Raw genomic sequence first — 26,769 nt, forward strand, 5'->3', positions numbered from 1 at the left:
ATTGTGTGCCAGGCACTATTCTAGGAGGGGGGCTATAGCATGAACAAGACAAAAATCCCCGCTGTCTGGGGACTGACTGGCTGGTGGGGGAGACCCATGATAGGACTCATCAGAAGGTACTGAATGCAGTGGAGAAAAAGGGAAAGTGGGTGGAGAGGGCTGGTGGTGCGAGTGGTCATTTTAACCTGCCCTCGCTGAAAATGTGACATTTGAGCAAAGACCTGAAGAAGGTGAGCTGGAAGCCCCGTAGCTATCTGCAGGAAGGGTGTTCCTGACAGAGAACAGCAACCTGAAGAAGGTGAGCTGGAAGCCCCGTAGCTATCTGCAGGAAGGGTGTTCCTGACAGAGAACAGCAAGTGCAAAGGTCCTGAGGCAGGGAAGTGAAGATACTTGCCCCAATTCACAGCTGGTAACTTGTGGAGCCACAGTTTGAACCAGGCAGCCTGGAGTTAGAGTCTATTTTTGTTTTTGTTTTGTAATGAACTTCATTAAGGTATAATTTATATTTAATGTGATACAACCATTTTAAAATGTTTTTAATTTAATTTTTTTAATTGACATGTAGTTGATTTACCATGTTTCAGGTGTACAGCAAAGTGATTCAGTTATATGTATATATATATTCTTTTATTTATTTATTCATTTATTACTTATTTATTTATTTATTTTTGGCTGCATTGGGTCTTCGTTGCTGCGTGCGGGCTTCTCATTGTGGTGACTTCTCTTGTTGTGGAGCACAGGCTCTAGGCGCGTGGGCTTCAGTAGTTGTGGCTCACTGGCTTCAGTAGTTGTGCCTCGCGGGCTCTAGACCACAGGCTCAGAGGTTGTGCCACACAGGCTTAGTTGCTTCGTGGCATGTGGGATCTTCCCATACCAGGGCTCGACCTGTGCCCCCTGCATTGGCAGGCGGATTCTTAACCACTGTGCCACCAGGGAAACCCCATATATATATTCTTTTTCAGATTCTTTTCCATTATAGATTATTACAAGGTATTGAGTGTAGTTCCCTGTGCTATACGGTAGGTCCTTCTTGTGTATCTATTTTATATATAGTAGTGTGTATCTGTTAATCCCAAATTCCTAATTTATCCCTCCCCCCAAGTGATACATCCATTTTAAGGGTACTTATTGGATGCATTTTGACAAATCAGTACTATTGTGTAACTGCTTTCCCAGTCAAGGCACAGAACATTTTCTAGCGTTTGATGTAAGTAGAATCACACAGCCTGTATTCTTTGGTGTCTGGCTCCTGCCACCCGGCACAGTGATTTTGAGGTTCATCTATGTTGCACATCTTAGTGGTTCATTCCTTTTTGTTGCTGTGCAGTAATTCCATTGTGCAGATATAATACATTGCGATCTGTTTATCCCTTCGGCTGTGGGTGCACCTTTGGGCTGTTGCCAGTGTTTGGCCATTACACATGAAGCTGCTGTGAACATTTGGGTACTAATCATTGTGTGACATATGCCATCCTTTCTCTTGGGTAAATACCTAGGCGTGGAATGGCTGGGTTGGATGAGGATATGTTTAACTTTATTAGAAACTGTCAAGCCATTTTCCAAAGTAGCCGGAACATTTAACATCACCCCCAGCCATGCATAAGAGTTCCAGTTGCTCCACATCCTCACCACCACTTGCTGTTATCTGTCTTATAAATTTTCAAATGCGTATGTAGTGGTGTCATTATGGTCTTAATTGAAATTTCCCTCATGACTAAAGATGTCAAATATCTCATTGGCTTATGCGCCATTTGTAGGTCTCCTTTCGCTCGTTTTTAAATTGGGTTGTTGGTCTTCTTATTGTGTTGTAGTATTTCTTTATATATTCTGAATATATGTCCTGGTCTGATATATGTGTTGTGAACATTTTCTCGCAACATGTGAGTCCATTCTTGTTATTTGCAGTAGGTGTGTTCTGTAAAGTTGACAAAGTCACCACATTGGGGTCTTTTCAGAGATCCTGCTGGCTTTCCAAGTGGCGGGCAGCTAACTGAGGCCCCCCCAGCTGATGTGCCGCTGTGGTGATTCCCCCCACCAGCCTACATCCCAATCCAGATACCTCTCAAGACCACCCTGTCTCTTCTGCAAGCACCCTAGCATCCGTGTTCCCACCTTATGCCTCCTCTAGTGCTTCTCTTTAAATGGCTTTATGGGATGTAATTTGCATACCCTCCAATTCACCAGTGGCTCTTCATATATTCACAGAGTTGTACAACCATCACCACAATCAATTTTTGAACATTTTCATTCCCCCCCAAAAGAAACTGGGAACAGTCCCCTGACAGGTGGCCCTGGACAGACAGGCAAGGGAGAAGAAGGTTGAGGAGGCCCATGTCGCTGGAGCTGAATGGAAAAAGGAGGGAGGGCAGGGAATGGGGGCAGTGGGAGCAGGGCCAGTTCCTATGTGGCCTGGTGGGCCTCAGTGAGGACTTTGCTTTGACTCCGAGTGAAACAAGAACTCTGCTGGGATTCAGGGCAGAGGAGGGACAGGAGGTGACTCAGGGTCAAACCAGATCCCTAGACTGGGAGTGGGGGTGGGGAGACTGTTGATGAGGCCGCTGAAGAAATTCAGGCATAATGTGGGTTCGGGAAATATTTATTGATTTTTGAATCGAATGAAGGAATGGTTTCAGCAAAGCAGTAGGAGGCATTTGATGAAGCAAATGTGCAGGGGAGAGGGCTGGAAGGTCTGTCCCAGCCACACCCCAAAACCAGTCTCTCATGCTTCTGCCCCCTAGAACAAGCAGGGTATCGGGAGGACCCAGCCACTTAACAACCAAAAGCCCGGCTTCCAGGCAGACCTACTCTGTGACCTGGGGCATGCTCAGGGGGGTGTTGCCTCAATTTTCATTCTGTAAAATGGGAATAATCAAGTGCCTGGGTGTGGTCAGTACATGTTTGCTAGTTTTCTTTTTTTTTTTAATTTTGAAATAGAGTGTTCATACAGAAGAGTAGAAAACGTGTCTTCCGCCTAGCAATGATCAACTAACACTCTCACAGTTACTTTTTTTTAAAACAGCTTTATTGAGTTCAATTCACGTATCATACAATTCAACCATTTAAAATGTACGACTCTGGTTTATGGTACATTCGCAGAGATGTGTAACCATCACCATTTCATTTTAAAACATTTTCATCACCCCCAAAATAAACACTGTGCCCCTGAGCCGTCACCCTCCCCCGCCACTCCCATCCATCCCAGGCCTGGCAACCACTGATCTACTTTCTGTCTCTATGGATTTGTCTATTCTGGACATTTCATATAAACGGAATCATATAATATGTGGTCTTTTGTGCCTGGCTTCTTTCACTTGGCATGATGGTTTCTCTGTTCATCCATGCTGTAGCATGTGTCAGTGCTTCATTCCTTTTCGTGGCTGAGTAATATTCCATTGTATGGATGGACCACATTTTGTTTCTCCATCCATCAGTTAATGGGCATTTGGATTGCTTTTACCTTTTGGCCATTATGAATAATGCTGCTGTGAACATTTGTGTACATGTTTTTCAGTGCATACGTATTTTCATGTTTCCTGGGTAATGTACCCAGGAGTGGAATTGCTGGGTCATAGGGTAACTCTGTTTAACCCTTCGAGGAGCTGCCAGACTGTTTCCCACGCGATCACACCATGTTACATTCTACCAGTAGTAGATGAGGGAGACAGTTATTCTTTTGTATTCTTCTGTCTTCTCCCCCTTTGGGGGAACTTTTTGTTGAATTACAACATGGAGAAAAGAGCACACATCATAAATGTCCAGTTGGATGAATTTTTTGCACATTGGACACACCCATGTAACTGGCTCCCAGATTTAAAAACAAAACACACAAAAAACCCCCAGAACGTGACCTCCTCCCAAAAGATGCCCCAACCCTTTCTGGCCCCTCCATGTGCCCCCCACCCCTCCAACCCCCAGGGAACCACCATCCTGATTCTAACTCCATAGTTAAAAGTGGGTGTGTACTTTACACGTGAAACTGTACAGTGGTGCTTTCTTTCACTCAACATGATGTTGGTGAGATGATTCCATGTTGTACATACCAGTAGTTTGTTCCTTTTTCGTTGCTGTGTAGTATTCCATTATGTGATGGACTGCAGCGTATTCATGCATTCTTCCGTTGATGGGCATCTGGGTTGTTTCCAGTTCAAGGGTGCTGTGAACATTCTAGAATGTTCTACATCTGCCCCATTATTCATAAGGGTGGAATTAGAGTAGCCCCAGGCTCTGTGTGATGCCAGGTAGAAATTATCTGTAGGCTCCCCTCCCTTCTTTTTTTTTTTTTTTTTTTTTTTGGCGGCACGCGGGCCTCTCACTGTTGTGGCCTCTCCCATTGCGGAGCACAGGCTCTGGACGCGCAGGCTCAGCGGCCATGGCTCACGGGCCCAGCCGCTCTGCGGCGTGTAGGATCCTCCCCGACCCGGGCACGAACCCCTGTCCCCGGCATCAGCAGGCGGACTCTCAACCACTGTGCCACCAGGGAAGCCCTCCCCTCCCTTCTTGACGGAGGTGTGCCCCCCATCGCATGTTCTAGAACCCTCCTTTCTGAGTGAGGGTTGAAAGCCATCATGGCAGTCCCTGCTGCTGGTGTTGGTTCTTTAACTCTTGCTCTGTGAACTTGAGAGATGTTCTCTTCCACAGCGCCTGTGAACGAGCCGTCCACGATGTCGGTGGGGATGTGGGCGTTGTCTGGGGGTCCTGTCCCTGTGGAGGGTTCCTAACCAGCTTGACAGGGTTCGTCGGGGGTGGTGTCTGTACACATTCTGCACACTTGCCTGGAGTTTTTATTGTCTTCCATATTGGGGTGGCTTCTGGCATTTGGGGCAGGAGCCACTGGTGTAGACTGATTGGATTAATTTGCCTCCTGGGTTGGTGTGCAGGGTGGGGGGGGTGGGTAAGACCTGTGGAGCATCCCCCCACTGTCCTGGGAAGATGCGCCCACCTCCTCTCTCTCTCCGTGTCTGACTGTCTCTGAGACGTTCTCTATGGCATCGGCCCTATCAGCACCTCTGCTCAGTTCTCCCTTCTCTGAGCAGCTCTCTGTGGTGAGGCCCAATTTCACCCCTCCCCCACCTGTGACCTTTCACCTACGCTCCAATCTGCCCCTGACAGGTTCCCTCTGGGCCCCTGGGCCTTGCTCTCATCCCAGTGGCCGGTCCCCCATTGTGAGCCCTTCCCGATGGGTCCCTGGTCAGCCTGTGATGTGTCCCCCCTGCCCACCACGCCCTCCCCCAAACCTGGTCACACACCTACTCTGTTCAGAATCGTAAGTGACCACTGAGAACGGTCCTCCTCTGCCATTCAGTCCATGTTTACACAGAGGGAACAAAACATACCGAAACCTGGGCTCACTCCCTCCTCGCAGAGTCAGGCAATAGATAAGATAAATCAGAGTCACACGTGATATAGTAATCGGAGCTTTGAAGTAAAGCAAAGCAGGAGAGGGAGGTGGAAGTGCTGGGTGAGGGGGTGGGGATCACGACTGCCAACAGAATCAGGTTGAGCCTCACCATCTGGTGCAAAGGTCCTGAGGCAGGTGTGTACCTGGTGCATTGGAGGAATATGGAGCAGGCTGGTGTGGGTGGAGGGGAGTGAAGGAGGGAGAGAGGGTGAGAGGTGAGGACAGAGGTGGGATGGGGGCCGATGGTCACAGTAAGAACTTGGACTTTGATTCAGAGTGAGGCAGGAGCCATGGGAGAGCTCCAAGCAGAGGAGGGACGTGCATTCTAACATGGTCCCTTTGGTCACCATGTGGGGATGAAATTGTAGGAGAACCAGGGCAGAATCAGGGGCACAGAGGGGACAGAACCTGGTTGATGTTTGTCACAGCGAAAACCCAACATCACTATGAACCCAACTCCAGAATTGCTTCAGATTTCCTTAGTTTCCCCCTAATGTCCTTTTCCTGTTCCAGGACTCCACCCAGCACAGCACATTCCACTGCGTCGTCATGTCTCCTTAGACCTCTCTTGGTTGTGACAGTTTCTCAGACTTTCCTCACTGCTGATGACCTCGACATTTTGGGGCACTGCTGGCCAGGGATTTTGGAGAATGTGCCTCTCTCGGGATTACTCTGATGTCTTTCTCGTGATTAGATAAGGGGTTAGATAAAGTGCCCTTCCCATCTTATCACATCAAAGGTACATACTATGCACTTGACTTATCATGGCTGATGTTGACCTTGATCGCCTGGCGGAGGCCACAAGTAGTAAAAATGGAAAGCATGTGCCTAATGCATATCTATTTACATGCATCCATTCATTTTAATCCTCACAACCCTCTGAGGTGGGCACTACTTTTAATCCCATTTTATAGAGAAAGAAACTATAGGGAAAGGGAGACTGAAGTGACTCGCCTGAGGTCACACATCAGTTAAGTGGCATTTGAACCCAGAAGGTCTGGCTCCAAAGTCCAGGCCTTAACCGTCACCTGTTTTTTATAAACTGTATACGTACATGACTCCACTTTGGTACATTATAAAAATACATAAAAATGTACATTAAAAACAGGTGAGGAAGATTTTAAAAAATCAAACATTTTACATAGCATTATATTTATCAATAGTCATTACTAATGGTAAAACCTAAAGTCTCTATTTAGAATGATGTTCTTGATAATTAAAGTTTCAGTCAGCTTTTTGCCAGTTCTGCTGAAAACATCACTGATTTTACTTTTTTTTGTTTCTTTTTTTCTTTATTTTTGGCTGCGTTGGGTCTTCGTTGCTGCGCAGGCTTTCTCTAGTTGCGGCGAGCGGGGGCTACTCTTCCTTGCGGTGCGCGGGCTTCTCATTGCAGTGGCTTCTCTTGCTGCGGAGCACGGGCTCTAGGCACACGGGCTTCAGTGGTTGTGGCACGTGGACTCAGTAGTTGCGGCTTGCAGGCTCTAGAGCACAGGCTCAGTAGTTGTGGCACACAGGCTTAGTTGCTCCGTGGCATGTGGGATCTTCCCAGACCAGGGCTCAAACCCGAGTCCCCTGCACTGGCAGGCGGATTCTTAACCACTGCGCCACCAGGGAAGTCCCTGACTTTACTTTTTAACGTGGCTTAAAAAGAGCTTACAATAGGAACAGCTTACAATAAGAATGGGACCATCGTCTTTATTTTCTGCTTACATTAACTGTGTTTTCTTTTTTTGAGATAACATTCACATAGCATACAAATTAACCATTTTGAGGGGGAAGGGATAAATTAGGAGTTTGGGATTAACAGATACACACTACTATATATAAAAGAGATAAACAACAAGGACCTACTTTGTAGCACAGGGAACTATACTCAATATTTTGTAATAACCTATAAGGGAAAAAGCAACTGAAAAATTATATATATATATCTGAATCACTTTGCTGTACACCTGAAACTAACGCAACATTGTAAATCAACTATACTTCAATTAGAAAAAGTTATCCGTTCTAAAGTGCACAGTTCAGTGGCTTTTAGTACGCTAATAATGTTATGGAGCCATCACCTCTATCTAGTTTCCTGCCAACCCACCTATCTAGGATAATTTCGTTTGCCCAAAAGGAAACCCTATACCCATTAAGCAGTTTGTCTTCGTTTCTCCTCCCCCCAGCCCCTGGCAACCACTAATTTGCTTTCTGTCTCTATGGATTTACCTTTTCTGGACATTTCTTAGAAATGGCATCATACGATATGTGACCTTTTGTGTCTGTAGATTATGATTTGTAACCTTTTGGTTTCTTTGTGAGTACTTTCTTATGCCTTCTGTCTCTTCTTGTGAGGATAGTTTCATTAAAAGTTGATAACGTGATGTATAAGTCAAGTTACTCGAGAATGTATTGTCAAGCAAAGGGACATCACGGTCTCTGCTTTGGGGACCTTGTACCCTTCTGAGGCACCTTGGTGCCTGGACTATCCATCACCTTCTGCATCAATCCATGTATTGATTACCTGTCCAGCTGAATATGTTTTATCTCCGAGATGAGGGAATAAATAGAAATTGACATTTTACCAATGGAAAAGAACAGAGAGCCCAGGATGAGAGCCAGGCAAGGTATGGACATCTGGTCTGAGGCCAAAGTGGCCAGTGGTCACATTGATGGGGAAGGGAGAGACTTAATAAACCAAGCTGGGGACCAAAAGCTAGTCATTCATTTGGAAAGAGATGAAATGGGATCCCTACCTTACGCCATATACCCCCAGATGGTTTAAGGATTCAAAGTCAGATGTAAACTGCCAATCTCAGTCTAGACTTTGGGGAAAGGCCAGATTATGAAACAAGACACACAAAGAGCTGCTGGGTGAGGAAGATTTGAAGGCCTTGCATATCTCAGCTATTTTTCTCTGTCTCTGAGGCTCTGAGCAGCAGCCCTCCCTGCTTTGTCCTGGGTGGGAGGCCAACCCCTCTCCTAATAACATAATTAGTAGCTTTGGGACCATCAGAATACCTTAGTGAGAAATGGCCTTAGCTGGAGCAGCTGCTTGATCAACCAGGAGAGCTGGTGTAAGGGTGCGTGTGCACTTCACGTCCTGCCTGGCTGCCCACTTTTAGCTGCTCTGCCCTGCTGTCTGGCTCAAATTCCAGCAGGCCCTTGACTCTGCTCTTTCCCCTACACCTCCTGGTCAATCCGTCTGCAGACCCTATTGCTTTGCCATCAAATCCAGACTCCAACCACTTTTCGCCTCTTCCCCTGCCACCATTGCCACCTCTCTGGGCTCCCCGCTCCCATCCTCGCCTCCTGCAATTCTTTCTCCACTCAGCAGCCGGAGGGACCCTGTGAAAACCCAAGTCAGGTCACGTCCCTGACTCACCCAGAATAAAAGCCCGAGTCCTCACCACGGCCCACCAGGCCCTCTGTGGCTGACCCTGATCGTCTCCTCAACCCGCTTCACCTCCTTGCTGTTGCTCAAGCATCCCCAGCATGTTTCTGCCACAGGACCTTTGCATCTGCTGTTCCTTCTTCCTGGACCACCCTTCCCTGGGTGTCTGAATCACTCCTTCCCTTACCTCCTGCACATCAACTCAGAGTCCCCTTTCTCTATGAGGCCGCCCCAACCACTTTCACTAAAAATGCACCCGCGGCCCTCCCCGCCCCCTCTCCACAGCACCTTTCTCCCGCCTTCTTGCTTTCCTCCTCTTGGCACCATGTCTTTGTTCTTTGTTCGTCGTCTGACTCCTGCCCTAGAACGTCACCAGGAAGAGTAGGGACGTCTGTTGTCCTTGCCGCTGTCTCCCCAGCACTGTTTTGTTGAGTGGGGCAGTGGAGAGTCCTGGGAAGGGGAAACCACGTGACCTCACATCAAATGGACCTCTTTGGCCCGAGTGGGGAGCTGAGTTTAGAAGGGACCCAAGAGGAAGCTGGAGGCCCGTTAGCGACTTCCCTGCAGCCCTCCAGACGGTGAGCACAGACAGGGTTAGACGGACGTTGCTGCTTGTAAGTAAGCCCTGGAGGAGGGTGGGGGGCATTTGTTAAGAAACAGGATGAAGTGTGACATCTTGAAACCAGGACCACAAACCCATGGCTGGCTCAGGACCTGCCCACCCAGCTCCCTGGCCCTCGTGGGGTAGACCTCAGGCTCCCACTTCTCAGGACTCCCCAGTGGTTCTGCCTCAAGCATCATGTGAGAGAAATCGGGCCATGATTAGAGTTTCGCAGCATTTTCATGGACACTGGAGTTGAGGCAGTGGGGTGTCCTGGAAGGCAGTCCAAGGATTTGGTGTCCCGAAGTCTGGGTTCAAATCCCAGTGCTTCCTTTTACCACTGAATAGCTTTTTAGTTTGTGTGCTTTCGGCTGCAAGTAATAGTTTACGCTGATGAGTGATGGTGGAAACTGTCCTCTTATTTTTTTTAACACATTTTTTAAAAGGTACTTTTTGGGGAATTCCCTGGTGGTCCAGTGGTTAGGACTTGGAGCCTTCACTGCTATGGCCCATGTTCAATCCCTGGTCAGGGAACAAAGATCCCACAAGCCTCGGGGCATGGCCAAAAAACCCCCCAAAAAACAAAAAACAAATTATAAAAAAACCAAAAGCTATTTTTGAAAAATTTGCAGCGGAGTGTCTCCATCCCATCTTTGTCCCATCTGCTGGGTCCCCCTCCTAGTTCATAAGTGGGCTTAGTGCTGTAGAGATCCTTCTGGAAGTTCTTTAGACCTAGAAAGGCATTTAGGATATATAGTCTTTTTTTTTTAAGTAGATGTATAGTTGATTTACTAGAATATATATTCTTGTATCTCCTCCCCACTGTCTTTAAGCAGATGGTAACGTTTTATACACTGTTCTGCATTTTACTTTCACACAGAACAATAGTCTTGGAGAACTTTCTCTGTCAGTACATGGAGAACATCCTTGTTCCTTTTTAAAAAATAACATCTTTATTAACATAATTCACATACCATGAAATTCACCCATCTAAAGTGTACAATTCAGCACTTTCTAGTATATTCACAGGTTATATATTCAAGATTATATAATGTGCAACCATCACCACTACCTAGTTTCAGAACATTTTTATCACCCCCCCCAAAAAAATTTTGTGCCCAAGAACAGCCACTTCAAATTCCTCCCTCTCCACAGCCTCTGGCAACCACTAATCTTTCTGTCTCTGTGGATTTGTCTATTCTGGACAGTTCATAAAATGGGATCATACAATATATGGTCCTTTGTGTCTGGCTTCTTTCACTCAGCATGATGCTTTCAAGGATCATCCATGTTGTACTGTGGTATATCAGTACCTCATTCCTTTTGATGTCTGAGTAATATCCCACCAAATTGAGAGACCACGTTTTGTGGATCCGTGCATCCGTTGGTGGACATTTGGGTTATTTCAACCTTTTGGCTATTACGAATAATGCTGCTATGGACATTTGTATACAGGTTTTTGTGTGAATGCATGTATTCATTTCTCTTGGGTATATATGTAGGAGTGAAATTGCTGGGTCACATGGTAACAGTGTTTAACTGTTTGGGGAGTTTCCCAGACTACTTTCTACTGAGGCCCTGCCATTTTCCATTCCCACCAGCAGTGTACGAGTGTTCTGATTTCTACACATCCTCACCAGCACTCATTATTGTCTGTCTTTTTGATTGTAGCCATCCTAGTGGGTGAAGCAGTCTCCACTTGTGGGGTTTTTTTGGGGGTTTTTTTGATTTTTTTTTTTGCGGTACACGGGCCTCTCACTGTTGTGGCCTCTCCCGTTGCGGAGCACAGGCTCTGGACGCACAGGTGCGGCGGCCATGGCTCACAGGCCCAGCCGCTCCGCGGCATGTGGGGTCTTCCCGGACCGGGGCACAAACCCGTGTCCCATGCATCAGCAGGCAGACTCTCAACCACTGCGCCACCAAGGAAGCCCATCCACTTACGGTTTTGATTTGCATTTCCCTGGTGGCTAATGATGTTGAGCATCTCTTCATGGGCTTGTTGGCCATTTGTATTCTTTAAAAAAAAATTTTTTTTAAATTTTACGTTGGAGTATAGTTGATTTGCAATGTTGTGTTAATTTCAGGTATACAGCAAAGTGATTCAGTTATATATGTACATATATGTATTGTTTTTCAGATTCTTTTCCCATATAGGTGGCCATTTGTATTCTTCATTCTTTTTTACAGCTGCATGGTATTCCCATTTAGATGGACCCAGTTTATTTAACCTGTTTTCCACTGATGGCCAGTGGATTACTTCCGATATCTCGCTGGTAGACACACACCTTGCCCTAAAAACCTCCTAAATGTATAATTTTGGATATATCAGGTTGTACCTGTAGGATCAGGCCATGAGTGAAATCTCCGGGTAAAGGATAAATAAATGTGCTATAATCTTGACCAATATTTCCCTGTACAGTTGATTCTCATTCCCACATGCCATATTTGTGAATTCATCTACCTGCTAAAATTTCTTTGTAACCCCTAGATCAGCACACTGGGTGCTTTCCCAGTTATTTACAGACATGTGCAGAGCAAGTGAAAAATTTGAGTTGTCCTGTGTGCCTGTTCCCAGCTGAGATCAACCAGGGCGACCCTCTGTCTTCTTGTTTCAGCTCTTACTGTAGCCAAGTGGCTTTTTCTTGGTCTGTTTAGTGCCACGTTTTTCACATTTTGGGGCTTTTTGTTGCTGGTTTAGCTGTTTAAAATGCCCCGCAAACATTGTGCTGAAGTGTTGGCTAGTGTTCCTAAGTTCCAGAAGGCTGTGATGTGTCTCAGATGAGCTTTGTTCAGGTGTGAGTTACAGCGCCGTTGGTTATGGGTTTACTGCAAATGAATCAGCCGTATATATTAAATCAGGCGTCTTTAAACAGAAACACACGTAAAAACAAGGTTATGTATTGATCAATTGATGAAAATGTTGGGACCAGAGGCTCATAAGAACGTGTATTTCCCCCAGGAGCAGTGGTTCCTTATTCTCTAATTCAGTGTTTGTGGCAACTTTGTAGAACATAACTACCACGAATAACAAGAATTGATTGTGTAGGGGTTTTTTTGTTTTTTGTTTTTTTAAGCTGTGCTTTACTGGGATACAAATTAAGTATAATAAAAGGCACAAACCTTAAGTGCACTGCTTGATGAATTTTGGCAAATATTACCTATGTAACCATCACCCAGATCTAGCTACAGACCATTTCCATCATCCCAGAAGATTTCCTCGTGGACCTTCCTAGTCAGTACTTAGCCCTCTCCCCCTCCTGCTGCTCACTTAAGGCAATCACACCTCCGATTTTTTTCCCCATCAGTTTCACTAGAACTTTACTTCAAGGGGATCGCACAGTGAATGGTCTTTTGTGTCTGGCTTCCTTTCCTCAGCATGGTGGATTTGAGATTCATCCATGACCTTGCCTGTATCAGTAGTTTATTCCCTTTCATTATTAAGCTGTATTCAAGTGCGTGGATATAACATAGTTTGTTTCTCCATCTACCAGTCGATGGACACTCTGCTGTTTCCAATTTGGGGCTTTTGTGAATAATGCTGCTATGAAAATTTCTGTACAAATGTTTTTGTAGACATACTTTTCACATCCGTTAAGTCAATACCTTGGAGTGGAATTTCTGGGTCATAGAGTAGGTGTATGTTTAACCTTAGTTAATTCAGGCTTTTAGTTCTCTTCTGGAACAAAACATCTAGTTGAAGGCCATTCCAGGGATATTTGGCAGCTCAGTATTGCCAGGATGCTGGGTCTGTCTCTGATTCACTGGGCCTTCCCCCTCAGGAGTGCAAAATGGCTGCTGTAGCACTGGCCATTGTCACCATGCTTCACATCATTCTCTCAAGCAGGAAAGAGTAGGGGCAAATAATCTTCCCAATGTAAGGCTCTGTCTTTTTTATCCAAATGTAAAAATCTTCCCATGTCCACACTTGGCTGCAAAGGAGGCTGAGAAAGGAAGTTTCTGGCGAAGGGGCAAAAGGCCTATACTCACTGTGAGTTGTCCTCTTAGGAGGGTACATTGCTGAATGGAACCAAATCCAAGTTCTGTTTAAAAGGATATCAGACTGAGACTGGCTGTTGGACCCTCCTGAGCCTCGGAGAGGACCCTGTGAGACCACATTGTCAGGGGCCTGGACACTGGCTAGGAACTGGTGGCTTATGTTCTATACAAGAGCAAGAGCCCCAGAAGGAAAACTAAAGAGACAAAAGCTTCTAGAGCAGTGGTCCTTGGGCCAGCAGCATCAGCATCACCTGGGAACTTGTTAGAAATGCAAATTTTCAGCATCCCCCCCGCCCCTGCCCCCAACCTGCTGATTCTGAAATCCATTCTTTCATTCTTTATTTTAAAAGCCTTCCAGGTGATTCTGGTGCCTGCCCACGTTTAGGAACAAGTGGTCTAAAGCATGTGTGGAACGTTGTAGGGGCTTTTCTTTCCCCTTTGCTTCTCTTAACTCCATTTTTTCCTGAACTTGAAGTGTTCTCTTTTGCTTGATGCCCTGGCAGCCCTGTGTCTGGTCAGTGTAATTGCTGCTTTTGTTCCCTTCACCCCACCCCGTTCGTTACCTGTTTCACTCCTCGGAGTTTCCCCCCTGTTTTTTATACACTAGTATTAAGAAAAGATTCAAAAACCTTTGCAGATGCCTGATTTTCTTGGCAAGTCTGTGGCTTTATAGCTTCATTTAGAACAGCGGTGAATGGCAAAAAGGGAAAAGAGAGAACATACCAAACATTTCTAGTGTGTGACTACCTGTGTAAACAAGGCTTTTAGGAGCTAGACACCAGTTGCTTTATGAGCAATCCAAGTTTTATAGGGCACGCTTTTATGTTGTTAAACTAATTCAGTGATTTTAGAACTCTAAAGGTCACTGAACATAAAGGTGGTGTCGATTTTAATTGCTCTCCAAATAGCTCTTTCTTTTTCTCTCCCCAAAAGTCTGGGTGGATGGATAGATGAAGAGAGATGGTGAGGCCTGGATCTGGGCAGGAATAGTAGTCATGGAGAGGAGGAGATAAAGTGGAGAGATTTGGGAGGTGGAATGGGTAAGACTTGGGTGAGGGACTTCCCTGGTGGCACAGTGGTTAAGAATCCACCTGCCAATGCAGGGAACATGGGTTCAATCCCCGGTCCGGGAAGATCCCACATGCTGCGGAGCAGCTAAACCCGTACGCCACAACTAATGAGCCTGTGCTCTAGAGCCCGTGAGCCACAACTACTGAGCCTGCATGCCACAACTACTGAAGCCCATGCACCTAGAGCCCGTGCCCCGCAACAAGAGAAGCCACCGCAGTGAGAAGCATGTGCACCACAACAAAGAATAGCCCCCGTCGCCGCAACTAGAGAATGCCTGCATGCAGCAATGAAGACCCAATGCAGCCAAAAATAAATGAATTAATTTAAAAAAAAAAGAGTTGGGTGAGTCAGAGGTGTGAGGTCAAAGTTGGTACTTAATCTCTAGAGAGGGCTGTATCAGCTACCTGCTGCCACATAACAAATAACCCCCAACTTTAGAGGCTGTTCTGGTTACTGTTGCTGTTTAACAAATTACCCCAAAATGTAGCAGCTTAATGGAACAACTGTATTATGCTCACAGGTTTTATGGGCCAAGAATTTGCCATGGAATTTGACATAGTGGGTCTCTGCTCCATGATGTCTGCGGTCTTGGCTGGGAAGACTCGCAGGCTGGGGGCTGAGGGCTTGTTCATATGCCATGCATGGCACCTGGGCTGGGATGACTTGAAGATAAGACCATCAACCAGAGCATCTACTCATGGTCTCTCCATGTGTCTAGCTGAGGCTTCCCCATAGCATGGTGGCCTCAGAGTGGTAAGAATTCTATTAACGTGGCTTAGGGCTTCCAGGGTAAATGTCCTGGTGGACATGGCAGAAACTGAATTGACTTTTATGACCTAGCTTCAGAAGTCACATAGTGGCACTTCTGTTGCACTGTCCTGGTTGAAGTAGTCACAAAGTTTCCTCAATTCAAGGGGACTGGCAAGATCACACTTCATGGGAGGTTGTAGACATTATTTCAGCCATCTTTGGAAAACACAATGCGCCACAGTGGGTTAAAACAAAACTGTGGTTCTAATGGTTAGAATTTGGCCTTGGGTACCTCTGGTTACTTCTGTCTTACCTGGTGTGTGGTCAGCTGTAGGTCAGCTAGGCAGCTCTGCTTCTAGGGCTTGGCTGGCTGTGAGCTGGGATGATAGAGGTGATGGGCATGTGTCTCTTGTCCTCCAAAAGGCTAGCCTGGACTTTGTCCCATGGCAGCTGGGCAAAGAATAGGCTCAGAAACGCACACCATCACTTCCACCACATTCTGTTGGCCAAGGCAAGTCAAAAGGCCAGCCCAAGTTCAAGGGTTGGATAATAAATAGGAGGAGCTGTAAACAGTGGGACTAGGGAGAAGAAGAGTTTTTGGCCCCAGTGGTCTTTTTTCCAGATCCCCTTACCATCAGCCCTCTCCCATTTTGCTGGGCCTCTCTTCTCAATCAGCGGATTCACAGAGTACAGTCCTTGACCCACGGAAGGCTTTGAGAGTCCTTGTGATGGGCTGCAAAGATGTCTAGAAATGCCAACTCGTTTGTGTCAGGTTGTGTTTGACTGCAAATAACGGAAAACCTAACAGTGGCTTAAACTGTAAGGATTAAGAAGTCTGGAGGCAGGCAACCCATGAGGAGTTGTTAAGAACCTAGTCTTTTTCTCTCCTCATCAGTTATCCTCTCTTAGGTAGGCTTATCAGCCTCAGATTTATTGCCTCATGATTGCAAAATAGCTGCCACAGCTCCAGTCTTCTCAACTGTATTCAAAGCTGGAAGCAGGAAGCAAAAGACTTTCTCCCTAGAGAAGCTCTGTCTTTATATTCTGGAAGAAAAACTTTCCCAAATTCTGTCTTCCCCAAAAGATTCATTGAGCAGAACCCAACTCTGTACACTTTGGCTTTTACTTATTTGCGAAACTATGGCTAGCCTAGCTGCTAGGAAGCCTGGGAAAGTGAATGGCTGATAAAGGGGAGAGCAGTGCCACTGGCCTCATCCAATTATTTTAAAGCTATTTTGGCCACAACCCACAGTAGGAAATACGTACACACAGAGACACACAAAATTGAAACCAGTATCACAAACTGATCCTTTTGCTTACCCTGTGTGATGCCTTTTAATATTTCCTATTCTATCCCATTCCATTTGACCCTATACTGTTTAACTTAAAAAAAAATTCCTTGTCGCAACCTGCTAATTTGATTTCACAACCCTCAAAGGCATGACCCATAGTTTGAAAAAGACTGACTGACTCAGAACAGCGTTTGTTCACATCTTGGAATTGGCAGGGGTTACCCCGAGCAGAGTCAGGCTTCTGTGAGCAAGGCGAGGAGGGGTGGGGAAATGGTGTTTGGAAAAGCAACAGCTAGACTTTGCCACATCCTCTTCTCCACCTATCACTTCCCATCAGCAAATGGTAGTGTTCCGTGGACTTTCATTTTTATGACTTGCAAATAACCTGAGGGTTACTAGCATTAAATTAAATCTAAATTAAAATTAGCCTGTTTCTGGAGCTTCGCGGGGACTTTTAATTCTGTATCCTGCTCAGCAGCCTGGCTTCTGCACAACTCCTGATGACAACGCAAAACTCCGATGGCATTCCAAGTGCCGGAGGAATTCACACGATTTTCTGGAAGGACACTTTGTCATTGTTGCATCATGGCTGTTCTCTTGAGCTGGTTGTGGTTTCGCAAGCCCATCTTTTCGTGCTTTTTATAGCCCAGTGGTGGAGAATGAGGTTCTTCAGAATCACAGGGTCTGAGTTCAAATTCTGGCCTCACAGTGTGGTTTGGGGCAAGTGTCCTGACCCCTGGGAGCCTCAGTTTCCTGCGCTGTGGGAAATGTTCCTCCTGCGTCCCCGGGGACTGGGAGGAATCAATAGGTGTGGGGTTAGCACAGGGCCTGATACCAAGGAAGCACTGGGGCAGGGTAGGCTCTTCCTAGATGTATCAGTCAGCTTCGGCTGAGTGATTTGCAGCGATGAGTGAGCCCTAGATCTCAGCGGCTGACAGCAGCAAAGGCTCCTCTCTCGCTCGTGTGTCTGAGCTTCGTGCATTGGCTGTGGCTCCATCCGTGTATCCATTGTCATGCCAGGACTTGGGCAGAACCATGCGATGGCTTTTAAAGCTTCTGCTCTGAAGGAGCACAAGACGTCCACTCCCCTGTGCGTAATTTGGGGTTGCAGCTTTGCATGCTAATTGTGTGTCCCCCACCTCCCCTGGTCACTTTTTCAAAAGCTTTTTGAGTATGTGTGTGTCGAGCAAGGAGAGGGGCGTCTAATGTCACCCCGGTTGAGAACCACTAGTCCTGATCTTGCCCAAAGTCAAGGACTGGGTCTGCTTTTGTTCGTTATGGTATCCTCAGCTCTCCCCCATGCTGTACACAGAGCGGGCAATTAGTAATTTTCTCACCAGGCTGCTCTTTGAACGAATGATTGGGTTTGTTTAACCCCCTGTGCAAATTCATTTGTTCACCCCACAAATATTTAGTGACCCCCTACCATGTGCCATGCTCTGTGCAGGCTCTGGGTGTCCCACAGGGAACAAAACAGACAAAAATCCCTGTCCTTGCGGGGGGTTGACATTTTGGTGGGGGAGACAGACAATAAAAAATCAGAGAGACGTATGATTTTTTGATGTTCAAGTATTTTCAAAATAAAAAATTTTCATTTTGGAAAACTGCAAATGTGCACAAAGTAGAATAGTAAAACATGGACCCCATCAACCAACTCTTTGCCAATTTTCAGTTTTCCACCACTCTGACAGACCAGCGCTGTCCAAGAGAGCTTTCTGCCACCATGGGAATATTCTAGATCTGCGGTGTCCTGTGTGGTAGCCACCAGCCACGTGTGGCTGTCAAGCCCACGAAATGTCGCCACCGTGACCGCGAACTAAATGTTTAATTTCCTTTACACTTTTAAGGTAAATCTTTTTTATTTAAAACTTTCACATTCCTCCTTGTCCCCTTTCTTTCCCATTTGTTTATTGCGGTAAAATATACATAACACAACCTACCATCTCAGCCATTTCGAAGTGTACGATTCAGCGACAGTAAGTGCGTTTGCATAGTTGTGCAACCTTCACCCCCATCCTTCTCCAGAACTTGTAGCATCTTGCAGAACTGAAACTCTGCACCCACTAAACAATAACTCCTGGTTTCTCCTCCCCTGCCCCCAGTCCCTGGCAACTGCCATTCTACTTCCTGTCTCTCCGTCATAAGTGGCATCAGATGGTATCTTTGTCTTTTTGTCACTGGCTCACTTCACCTAGCTTAAGGTCATCCATGCCTTTGCCTGTATCAGAATTTCCTCCCTGAATGCTATTCCATTGTAAATAGACACCACATTTGGCTTATCCATTCATCTGTTGATGGACACTTGGGTTGTTTCTACCTTTTGGCTCTTGTGAATAGTGTTGCTGTGATCGTGGGCGTATAAATCTGTCTTCAAGACCTTGCTTTCAGTTCTTTTGTGTATATATCCAGAAGTGGACTTGCTGGGTCATATGCTAATTCTATTTTTAATTTTTTGAGGAACCGCCAAAGTGTTTTTCACAGCAGCTGCAACATTTTACATTTCCACTAACTAACAGAGCACCAGGGTTCCAGTTTCTCCAGGTCCTCGGCGAGACTTGTTAATTTTGGGGTTTTTGATAGTAGCCCTTCTGGTGGGGGTGAGGCGGCACCTGTGGTTTTGATTGCATTTCCCTAATGATTGGTGGTGTGGATCATCTTTTCCTGTGCTTATGGCCATTTGTATATCTTCTTTGGACAAATAACTACTCAGGTCATTTGCCCTAATTTCATTTCATTAGCTTGAACTTAAATGCGCGTAGTCACACATGGCTAGTGGCTTCTGTATTGGACAGCGCAGGTCAGTATGCCCCTGACCTCCCAGAACTGGATTATTTTGCAGTAAATCACAGACATTTGATCATTTCACCCCTATGTATTTTAGGATGTATTTCTAAAAGGTAAGAACTCTAAAGGAAAAAAAGCAGAAAAACAAAAACACTATGCCATTGTTATACCTAGAATCTTAATCACAATTTCTTAGTATCATCAGATATCCAGACAGCATTCAAATTCTGTCTTTCCACTCTTAGTGGGTTCATTTGTGTCTTTCAAGGCTCCCTCTGTCTGCCGGGTTGAGAGCTGCAGGATCCTGGGTAGCCCTGTGCATGAGTGGGTAGGGGGCACGTATCACTGGTTGTGTGTGGCCCATGGTTTCCCATTCACCACTCTATTTAGCCTCGTTTATCTCACCTGACAAATGGGGTAACAACAGGGGTTTGGAAGGACCCAAGGAGACCTGGTACCTGGCAGTTTAAGTCGGACCACATGCATAATCAAATGATATGTAAACCCTTCCATATGGTAACTCCATTTTTAGTTTTTTAAGGAGCCTCCATGCTGTTCTCCATATTGGCTGCACCAACTTCCATTCCCACCAACAGTGTAGGAAGGTTCCCTTTTCTCCACACTGTCTCCAGCATTTATTATTTGTAGACTTTTTGATGATGGCATTCTGACTGGTGTGAGGTGATACCTCATTGTAGTTTTGATTTGCATTTCTCTGATAATTAGCAATGTTGAGCATCTTTTCATGTGCCTGTTGGCCATTTGTATGTCTCCTTTGGAGAAATGACTATTTAGGTGTTCTGCCCACTTTTTAATTGGGTTGTTTGTTTTGTTGTTATTGAGTTGTATGAGCTGTTTGTATATTTTGGAAATTAAGCCCTTGTCAGTCACATCATTTGCAAGTATCTTCTCCCAGGCTATAGGTTGTCTTTTCCTTTTGTTTATGGTTTCCTTTACTGTGCAAAAGCATATAAGTTTGACTAGGTCCCATTGGTTTATTTTTGCTTTCATTTCTATTGCCTTGGGTGTAAACCCTTCAAAATGTGCTCAAGGGCCAAATGTGACAAAAGGCACCAGGTGGAAAAGCTGGGGCCTGGGGACTTTTGTCCAACCTGACTGTGCTGTGGCCAGAAAGCTTTGGGAGTTGCCACACTAGGTAAGATTCACAATGGCAGCTAAAATGATTGTGTAACAGTATCTATCGCTTACAAAATACTTTACTACACCTGAGGATTAAAGGCCTAAGAGCCTCTCCACTGCCATACGTGAAAATAAGGACTATGATTGTGCCCATTTTACAGATGAGGGCACTGAAGCCTAGAGCGGTGAAGTCACTTGCCCGACTTCAGCGCATGTGTGGGGAAGTGGAGATTTGAACTGCTGACTCCAACCCCAAACTGTAACCCCATGCTGGGCCTCTTGGCATCAACCTGATTGGCGACATAGATGCCAACCCTGGCACCTGAACGGGGGACCCATCTCAGAGGAACCCCGGACCTGCTGATCACTGACAAATGGTTTTCTTTTTATTATGGAAACTTTCGAGAAGATGTAAATTAACTAGAATGGGGTACTGAAGCCCCCAGGTAGCCATCATCCAGCTCTAACAGTTACCAAGATTTGCCATGTCTGTTAGCTCTCCTCCCCCACTACAACTCTATGCTGATTATTTATTTTGTACAGTTTTGTTTTTTTGTTTTTTGGGGGTTTTTTTTTGCGGTACGCGGGCCTCTCACTGTTGTGGCCTCTCCGGTTGCGGAGCACAGGCTCCGGACGCGCAGGCTCAGCGGCCATGGCTCACAGGCCTAGCCGCTCCGCGGTATGTGGGATCTTCCCGGACCGGGGCACGAACCCGCGTCCCCTGCATCGACAGGCGGACTCTCAACCACTGCGCCACCGGGGAAGCCCTGTTTTGTACAGTTTTTTAAAGGTAAAATTAACATGCGTTGAATTGACATGTGTTGACATACACAAATCTGAGCTGTGAATTTTTTTTTTTTTTTTTTTTTTTTTTTTTTGCGTTATGCGGGCCTCTCACTGTTGTGGCCTCTCCCCTTGCGGGGCGCAGGCTCCGGACGCACAGGCTCAGCGGCCATGGCTCACGGGCCTAGCCGCTCTGCAGCATGTGGGATCTTCCCGGACCGGGGCACGAACCCGTGTCCCCTGCATCGGCAGGCGGACTCTCAACCACTGCGCCACCAGGGAAGCCCTGAGCTGTGAATTTTTAAACCCCCATGTAACGGACACCCCATCACCATGCAGAACCTTGCCCTCTCCCCGGAAAGTCCCCCTCGTCCATTGCTCTGCTGTTACCATCTGAATGAGAACACGTGGATAACAGATCCTCACAGGCTGGAGCCTCCCACTGGACATTCACCCGCAGATCCCATTTGGAGAGCCCTGTTCAGGAGACACCCACCTCCTGGCTCTACTTCTGGTCCGACATTTACAGAACTTGGGCCACACCCAAAGCTTGGGGCATGGAGGAGGGGAGAACCCACATGGAGCTGGCGGCGCTCACAAAGCCACCTTGGACGCTTGTGATCACCCTGGTCCAGGGCAGTGCACCTGGAATCTAGATGGGCCAGGATCCCGTGTTCCAGGGTCTTGTGACAGATGCTTTCTAGATCTTTCCAGGGCCTGGGGCTCTCCATAAAAAGGAGAAGCAGCTCCCGTTCCTGCTCTCTCTTCCATCTGCTCGCGCTTTATCGCTTTTTTGGATCTGAGCTATCCCAGGCATTCACAAAATGCTAACAAAGGCTGTCACCCAGCTTCGTCTTATCTTGACGCTGTGGCGTGTTGGCTTCACATTTAAAAGAGAAACAATATGACGAGAGGACCGTCTGTGGGATAGTGGTTAAGGGCAGGGACTCTGGAGTCAGCCGACCTTGGCTCAGACCCCAGCCTGACCACTGACCACTGGAGGGATATAGGGCGTATGGCTCACCCGTTCTGAGCCTCGCCTTCCTCGTCTGTGGAATGGGGCTGCGAAAAGCACCTGCTTCATAGGGATTCAAAGACGGTGAACAGGCTGATACGTGCAGAGTACTTCAAACCAGCAGCCATCATCATCGTCATCACAGCCACCATCATTACTGTCATCAGGTCAATCCTTGTTATTCGTGGATTCCATATTTGTGAATCCGCCTATTTGCTAACATTGTTAACCCCCAAATCAGTACTCACGGCGCTTTCCTGGTCACTTGCAGACGTGTGCAGAGCCGTGAGTCTCTCTCGAGTCTCCCGATGCACGTGCTACCAGCTGAGGTTGAACGCGGCGACCCTCTGCCTCTCTGTTCAGCTCGAGAGCTATAAAGAAGCATCCTCTTTAGTGCCCTGTTGTTTTGCACTTTTGTGCTTTTTGTGGGTGGTTTTGCTGTTAAACCCGGCCCCTCCCGTGTAGGGCTGAAGGGCCACCCAGTGTCCATAAGCACAGGAAGGCTGCGATGTGCTCTGGAGAGATCACGCGTGTGAGATGACCTGCCCTCAGGCATGAGTTACAGCACTGTGGGCCTTGAGCTCAGTGTGAGCGAATCAACCATTTATATTAAACAGGGTGTCTTTATTTTTTTTAATTATTTTTAAAATAAATTTATTTATTATTTATGGCTGAGTTGGGTCTTCGTTGCTGTGCGCGGGATTTCTCTAGTTGTGACGAGCAGGGGCTACTCTCGTGGTGCGCGGGCTTCTCATTGCGGTGGCTTCTCCTGTTGCAGAGCACGGGCTCTAGGCGCGCAGGCTCAGTAGTTGTAGCGCACGGGCTCTGTTGCTCCACGGCATGTGGGATCTTCCCGGACCAGGGCTCAAACCCGTGTCCCCTGCATTGGCAGGCGGACTCTCAATCACTGCGCCACCAGGGAAGTCCCAAACAAGGTGTCTTTAAACAGAAACACACATAAACCAAGGGGATATATTGATGGGTTGATGAGAATGGGACCAGAGGCTGGCAGGAAGCTAACCCTGTCTTTCCCCAGGGGCTGCGGCTCAGTGGCCATAATCGCAAATTCACGGTGACCTTATAGGACATAAGCACCTCAGATGATGAGACCTGACTGTATTTTGCTAGATTGAAGTGCTGATGGATTATATCATATAATGTTATATACTATTGCATGATGCATGTGTGTGTGTGCATATATATATATATATATATATATATATGTACACACACTGTATGTAGATATAGTGCAGTGTGTCTGCATATATATATGTGATAATGTACAGTGTTGTTTCCTGTGGTTTTAAACTTGTATTTGACCTCTCGTCTCTCTGGCTACATCTTTCTCCTTTTCACTGACTGTCTCACTCACAGCCTCTCTCTCATTCTCTCTCCACAGCTGGCCCCCGAAAGGACGCTCCCCACATCCCCAGCTGGGGGCCCTGCGTAGACCTGGAGTGGACGCCCCCTCCTTCCCTTCATGATTCGTTTGTAGCGCAGGTAACCAGCCAAGCATCCCGCTCATTCCTGGAGGGGCCGTGGTCTCGCGTCCACCTCCCCGGAAGGGACGTTCCTTCTTGGAAGAGCCTGGCTCAGGCAAATCCTTCAGCCCCACCCTCTCCAGCCTGGGCCCCCTGGGTCATTCGGGCCATTCCCCCCCAACCTCCATGCCATCTGCAGGCAGGATCTCCCTCCCCGCTTTCCGTCTTCTCCAGATTCTCCGCAGATCCTGCCTTGTCATTCCCTGGCCAGGCCTTGCCCACCTTAGGCTGGTTGGGAAGGCAGGGGCTTGTAGGCCACAGAGCTGGTGACATGGGAAGACAGTGGGTGTGGGCGGAGATATGAAGCCAGAGAGAGTGTGTTATCTTGCCGCACGGATGCAGCAAGAGCCTTGGAAGGGCCTCTCTGGGGACAGTCCCCAGGGCCAGCTCTAGAGGCAAGGGTGATGGGTGTGTGAGGCTCCGGGGCCATGTGTTTCTGTTCTAGACTAGGCTTGTTAACCCAGGGCCCGTGAAGTGTGTACGTGTGTGCATACGTGTGTGTGTGTGTGTCCCATGACACACTTCCCCCTGGGAAAGAACGTGTAACATTTCTGGCCCACATGCATGTTTCTGGCAAGAGGGTCTTTTGTTTTCATCAGACTCTCCAGGGTGCTGTTCAGAGAAGCCCCTGAACTAACCATGTGGGGTCCCTCCCTGAGATTCTTTATGTCACAGAGCCGTCGAGGGTAATAGGGGCAGTAGCGGTGATCAGGAAGTTCAGAGAATGCTATTGGGGGTTAGGGGTGGTGACCCAGCTGAGGGGGGGCACGACAGTCACCATGTCCTCAGTGAGTTCAGGACCATCCCCCTCCCCCTACCAAGAAGAAAAAGAGAGGGTAATAACTCCATGGCCCTGGACTGGGATTGTGTGTGATTTCTCATCGTGTTCTGTCTGCGTGGTTGGGAGGGAAGGATGCGTGGGCTGATGGAAGGATAGGTGGATGGGGACTTCCCTGGCGGTCCAGTGGTTAGGACTCAGTGCTTTCCCTGCCCGGGCCCGGGTTCAGTCCCTGATCGGAGAACTGAGATCCCGCAAGACTCTCAGTGCGGCCCAAAAAAGTAAAAAGGAGGAGCGGATGGAAGGACGGGTCAGTTTGTGTGTTTGGAAGACAAGAAAGATGGGTGGTTGGGTAGAAGTTTGTAAAGATGGGTGCATGGAAGCTTGGTAGGATGTCTGGAGCAGTGGTGGTTGGCGCGGGGGTGGATGGGCAAACAGAGAACTTGTTTTCTCACTTGTAAAATGGGGCACACGGCATCCCTTTCCCATGGGGGCTGAACAAGCTAACATTTGTGAAACGCTTGGGACAGTGCCTGGCACATGGTAAGCAGGAGACAAATGTTAGCCGTCCTCATCCTCATCATTCTGACAGGCTCGGCCCGGCTGTGGCGGTTCCTCTGACTCAGAGCGCCCGCCCTCCGGGTCCCTCTCCCTCTCTGTTCCCTTCCTTGAGAACCACGCTGCATGTGTCTTCCAGGGGGACCCAGAGCCTGGGCCCCTTCACGCCGCCTCCCCTCGGCCTCCCTCCCTCCACCCAGTCACGTGTAGGACAGGAGCACAGGCTTGGGGCCGGACTTCCGGGTTCAGGGCTGGCTCTGCCACCTGCTAGCTGGGAGACAGAGAACCATGGTCTCAGCTCTTCCTTTTACTCATCTGCAAAGCGGGGGTGGCAGGACCCACCTCGAGGGATACTGTGGGGATTAAATGAGTTACATGTGTGTGAAGCACTTAGCACGGGGCCTGCATGTGATCAGGACTCAGTCTGGGTTGATGTCATCACCATCGTCATCAGATGCTGGGGAGAGAGAGGGAGGAGGAAAAGGCAGCTGTCTGTCTCTGATCAGGAGGCTCTGGTACGGAGGGCACCTGCCCCACCCCTACCCATGCCCCTAGACTTAAGGGGTCAGAAACCCTGACCCCTCCAGGGGTCTTGGCCCCAGGGAATGGTCCTTGCAGGGAGGGTCCTGGCACGCTGCCGACATCTAACTTGTCTCCCTTGCCCTCTTCCCGCCCCGCCCCGTCCAGTGGCGATGGATGATGAGGATGGGAGATGCTTACTAGACGTGATTTGGTGAGTAATGGGCTCCCCACCCCACCCCACCCTCCCCCACCCTCTCCCTCCCCTCCCCTGTCCCTCATCTCCTCAAATGTCTCTCCCCTTCTCTCTTTCAGTGACCCTCAGGCCCTCAATGACTTCTTACATGGATCTGAGAAGGTGAGTGCTGGGGCAGGGAGAAGCATCCCCAGGGCAGGGGCCTGTGGAATTGGGAGCTGAGAGACACTCCCCCCTGATTCAGTAGACATCTGCCTGTTGCCTTCCATGAGCCAGGCCCCAGGGTTATGGCAGAGAGTGAAAGAGATGGCAAATCCCTGCCCTCACTCCATACACATTTCCTTGGTAAACAAAGCAACCGAGAGCTAATAAAGGTGATGGTGGAAAGCACCACGCAGAGCAGCATAAGAAATAATAATGTCACTTGCACAACAAAAGAGGTTTAAAAGAAAATGAATGGGAGGCGGAAGCAGGGGCTTCTCTAGCTGGTGTGAACCTGAAGGATCAAAGGGAGGTGCCCATGGCGCTCTGGGCAGGGGAAGGACAGGTAGGAAGGTTGGAAAGTTTGAGAAAGAAGGCCAGTGGGGCCGGAATGAAGGGGAAACTTGAAAGGTGGTAAGACTGGAGTGGACAAAAATCACCAGGTCGTGAAGGGCTTGGAGGACCTTGATCGAGGAGTTCAGACTTTATTCTGAACGTGACAGGCAGTTCTGACGGGTTATTAAGCAGGAGAATGCCACATTCCGTTTGCACTCCAGAGAATGGAACAAAGTGGGGGAGAGTGGATGTCTGTTGAGCCATGAGGAGCTGTATCAGTCACCTACAGCTGCATAACAGGTTATCCCATCACTTAGTGACTTAAAACAACATTTGTTAGAGCTCTCAGTTTCTGAGGGTCAGGAACTGGGGAGTGCTTAGCTGGGTGTCTAGCTCAGTGTCTCCCCTGAGTAGCAATCAGGATGTTGCCT

The 26,769-nt window shown here is 47.6% G+C and overlaps 1 protein-coding gene across 11 annotated transcripts in view; it reads left to right on the forward strand.

The window, feature by feature from the left end:
* Positions 1-26,769, forward strand: part of BICRA (BRD4 interacting chromatin remodeling complex associated protein) — a 77,267-nt gene that overhangs the window by 29,302 nt on the left and 21,196 nt on the right. For 8 of the 11 annotated variants that reach the window (XM_081215414.1, XM_081215415.1, XM_081215419.1 and 5 more), the window contains 3 exons: positions 23,609-23,709; positions 25,774-25,819; positions 25,921-25,963. In XM_081215414.1, coding sequence (XP_081071540.1) covers positions 25,779-25,819; positions 25,921-25,963 — 84 coding nt within the window. In that variant the 5' untranslated portion in view covers positions 23,609-23,709; positions 25,774-25,778. Of the gene's footprint in view, positions 1-18,218; positions 18,335-20,837; positions 21,202-23,608; positions 23,710-25,773; positions 25,820-25,920; positions 25,964-26,769 lie in introns of those variants that run through there. The other 3 variants (XM_081215416.1, XM_081215418.1, XM_081215411.1) reach the window with 3 other exon arrangements.

The sequence above is a fragment of the Mesoplodon bidens genome (assembly GCF_964165515.1).
Source record: "Mesoplodon bidens genome assembly, chromosome: 18".
Taxonomy (NCBI): Eukaryota; Metazoa; Chordata; class Mammalia; order Artiodactyla; family Ziphiidae; genus Mesoplodon; species Mesoplodon bidens.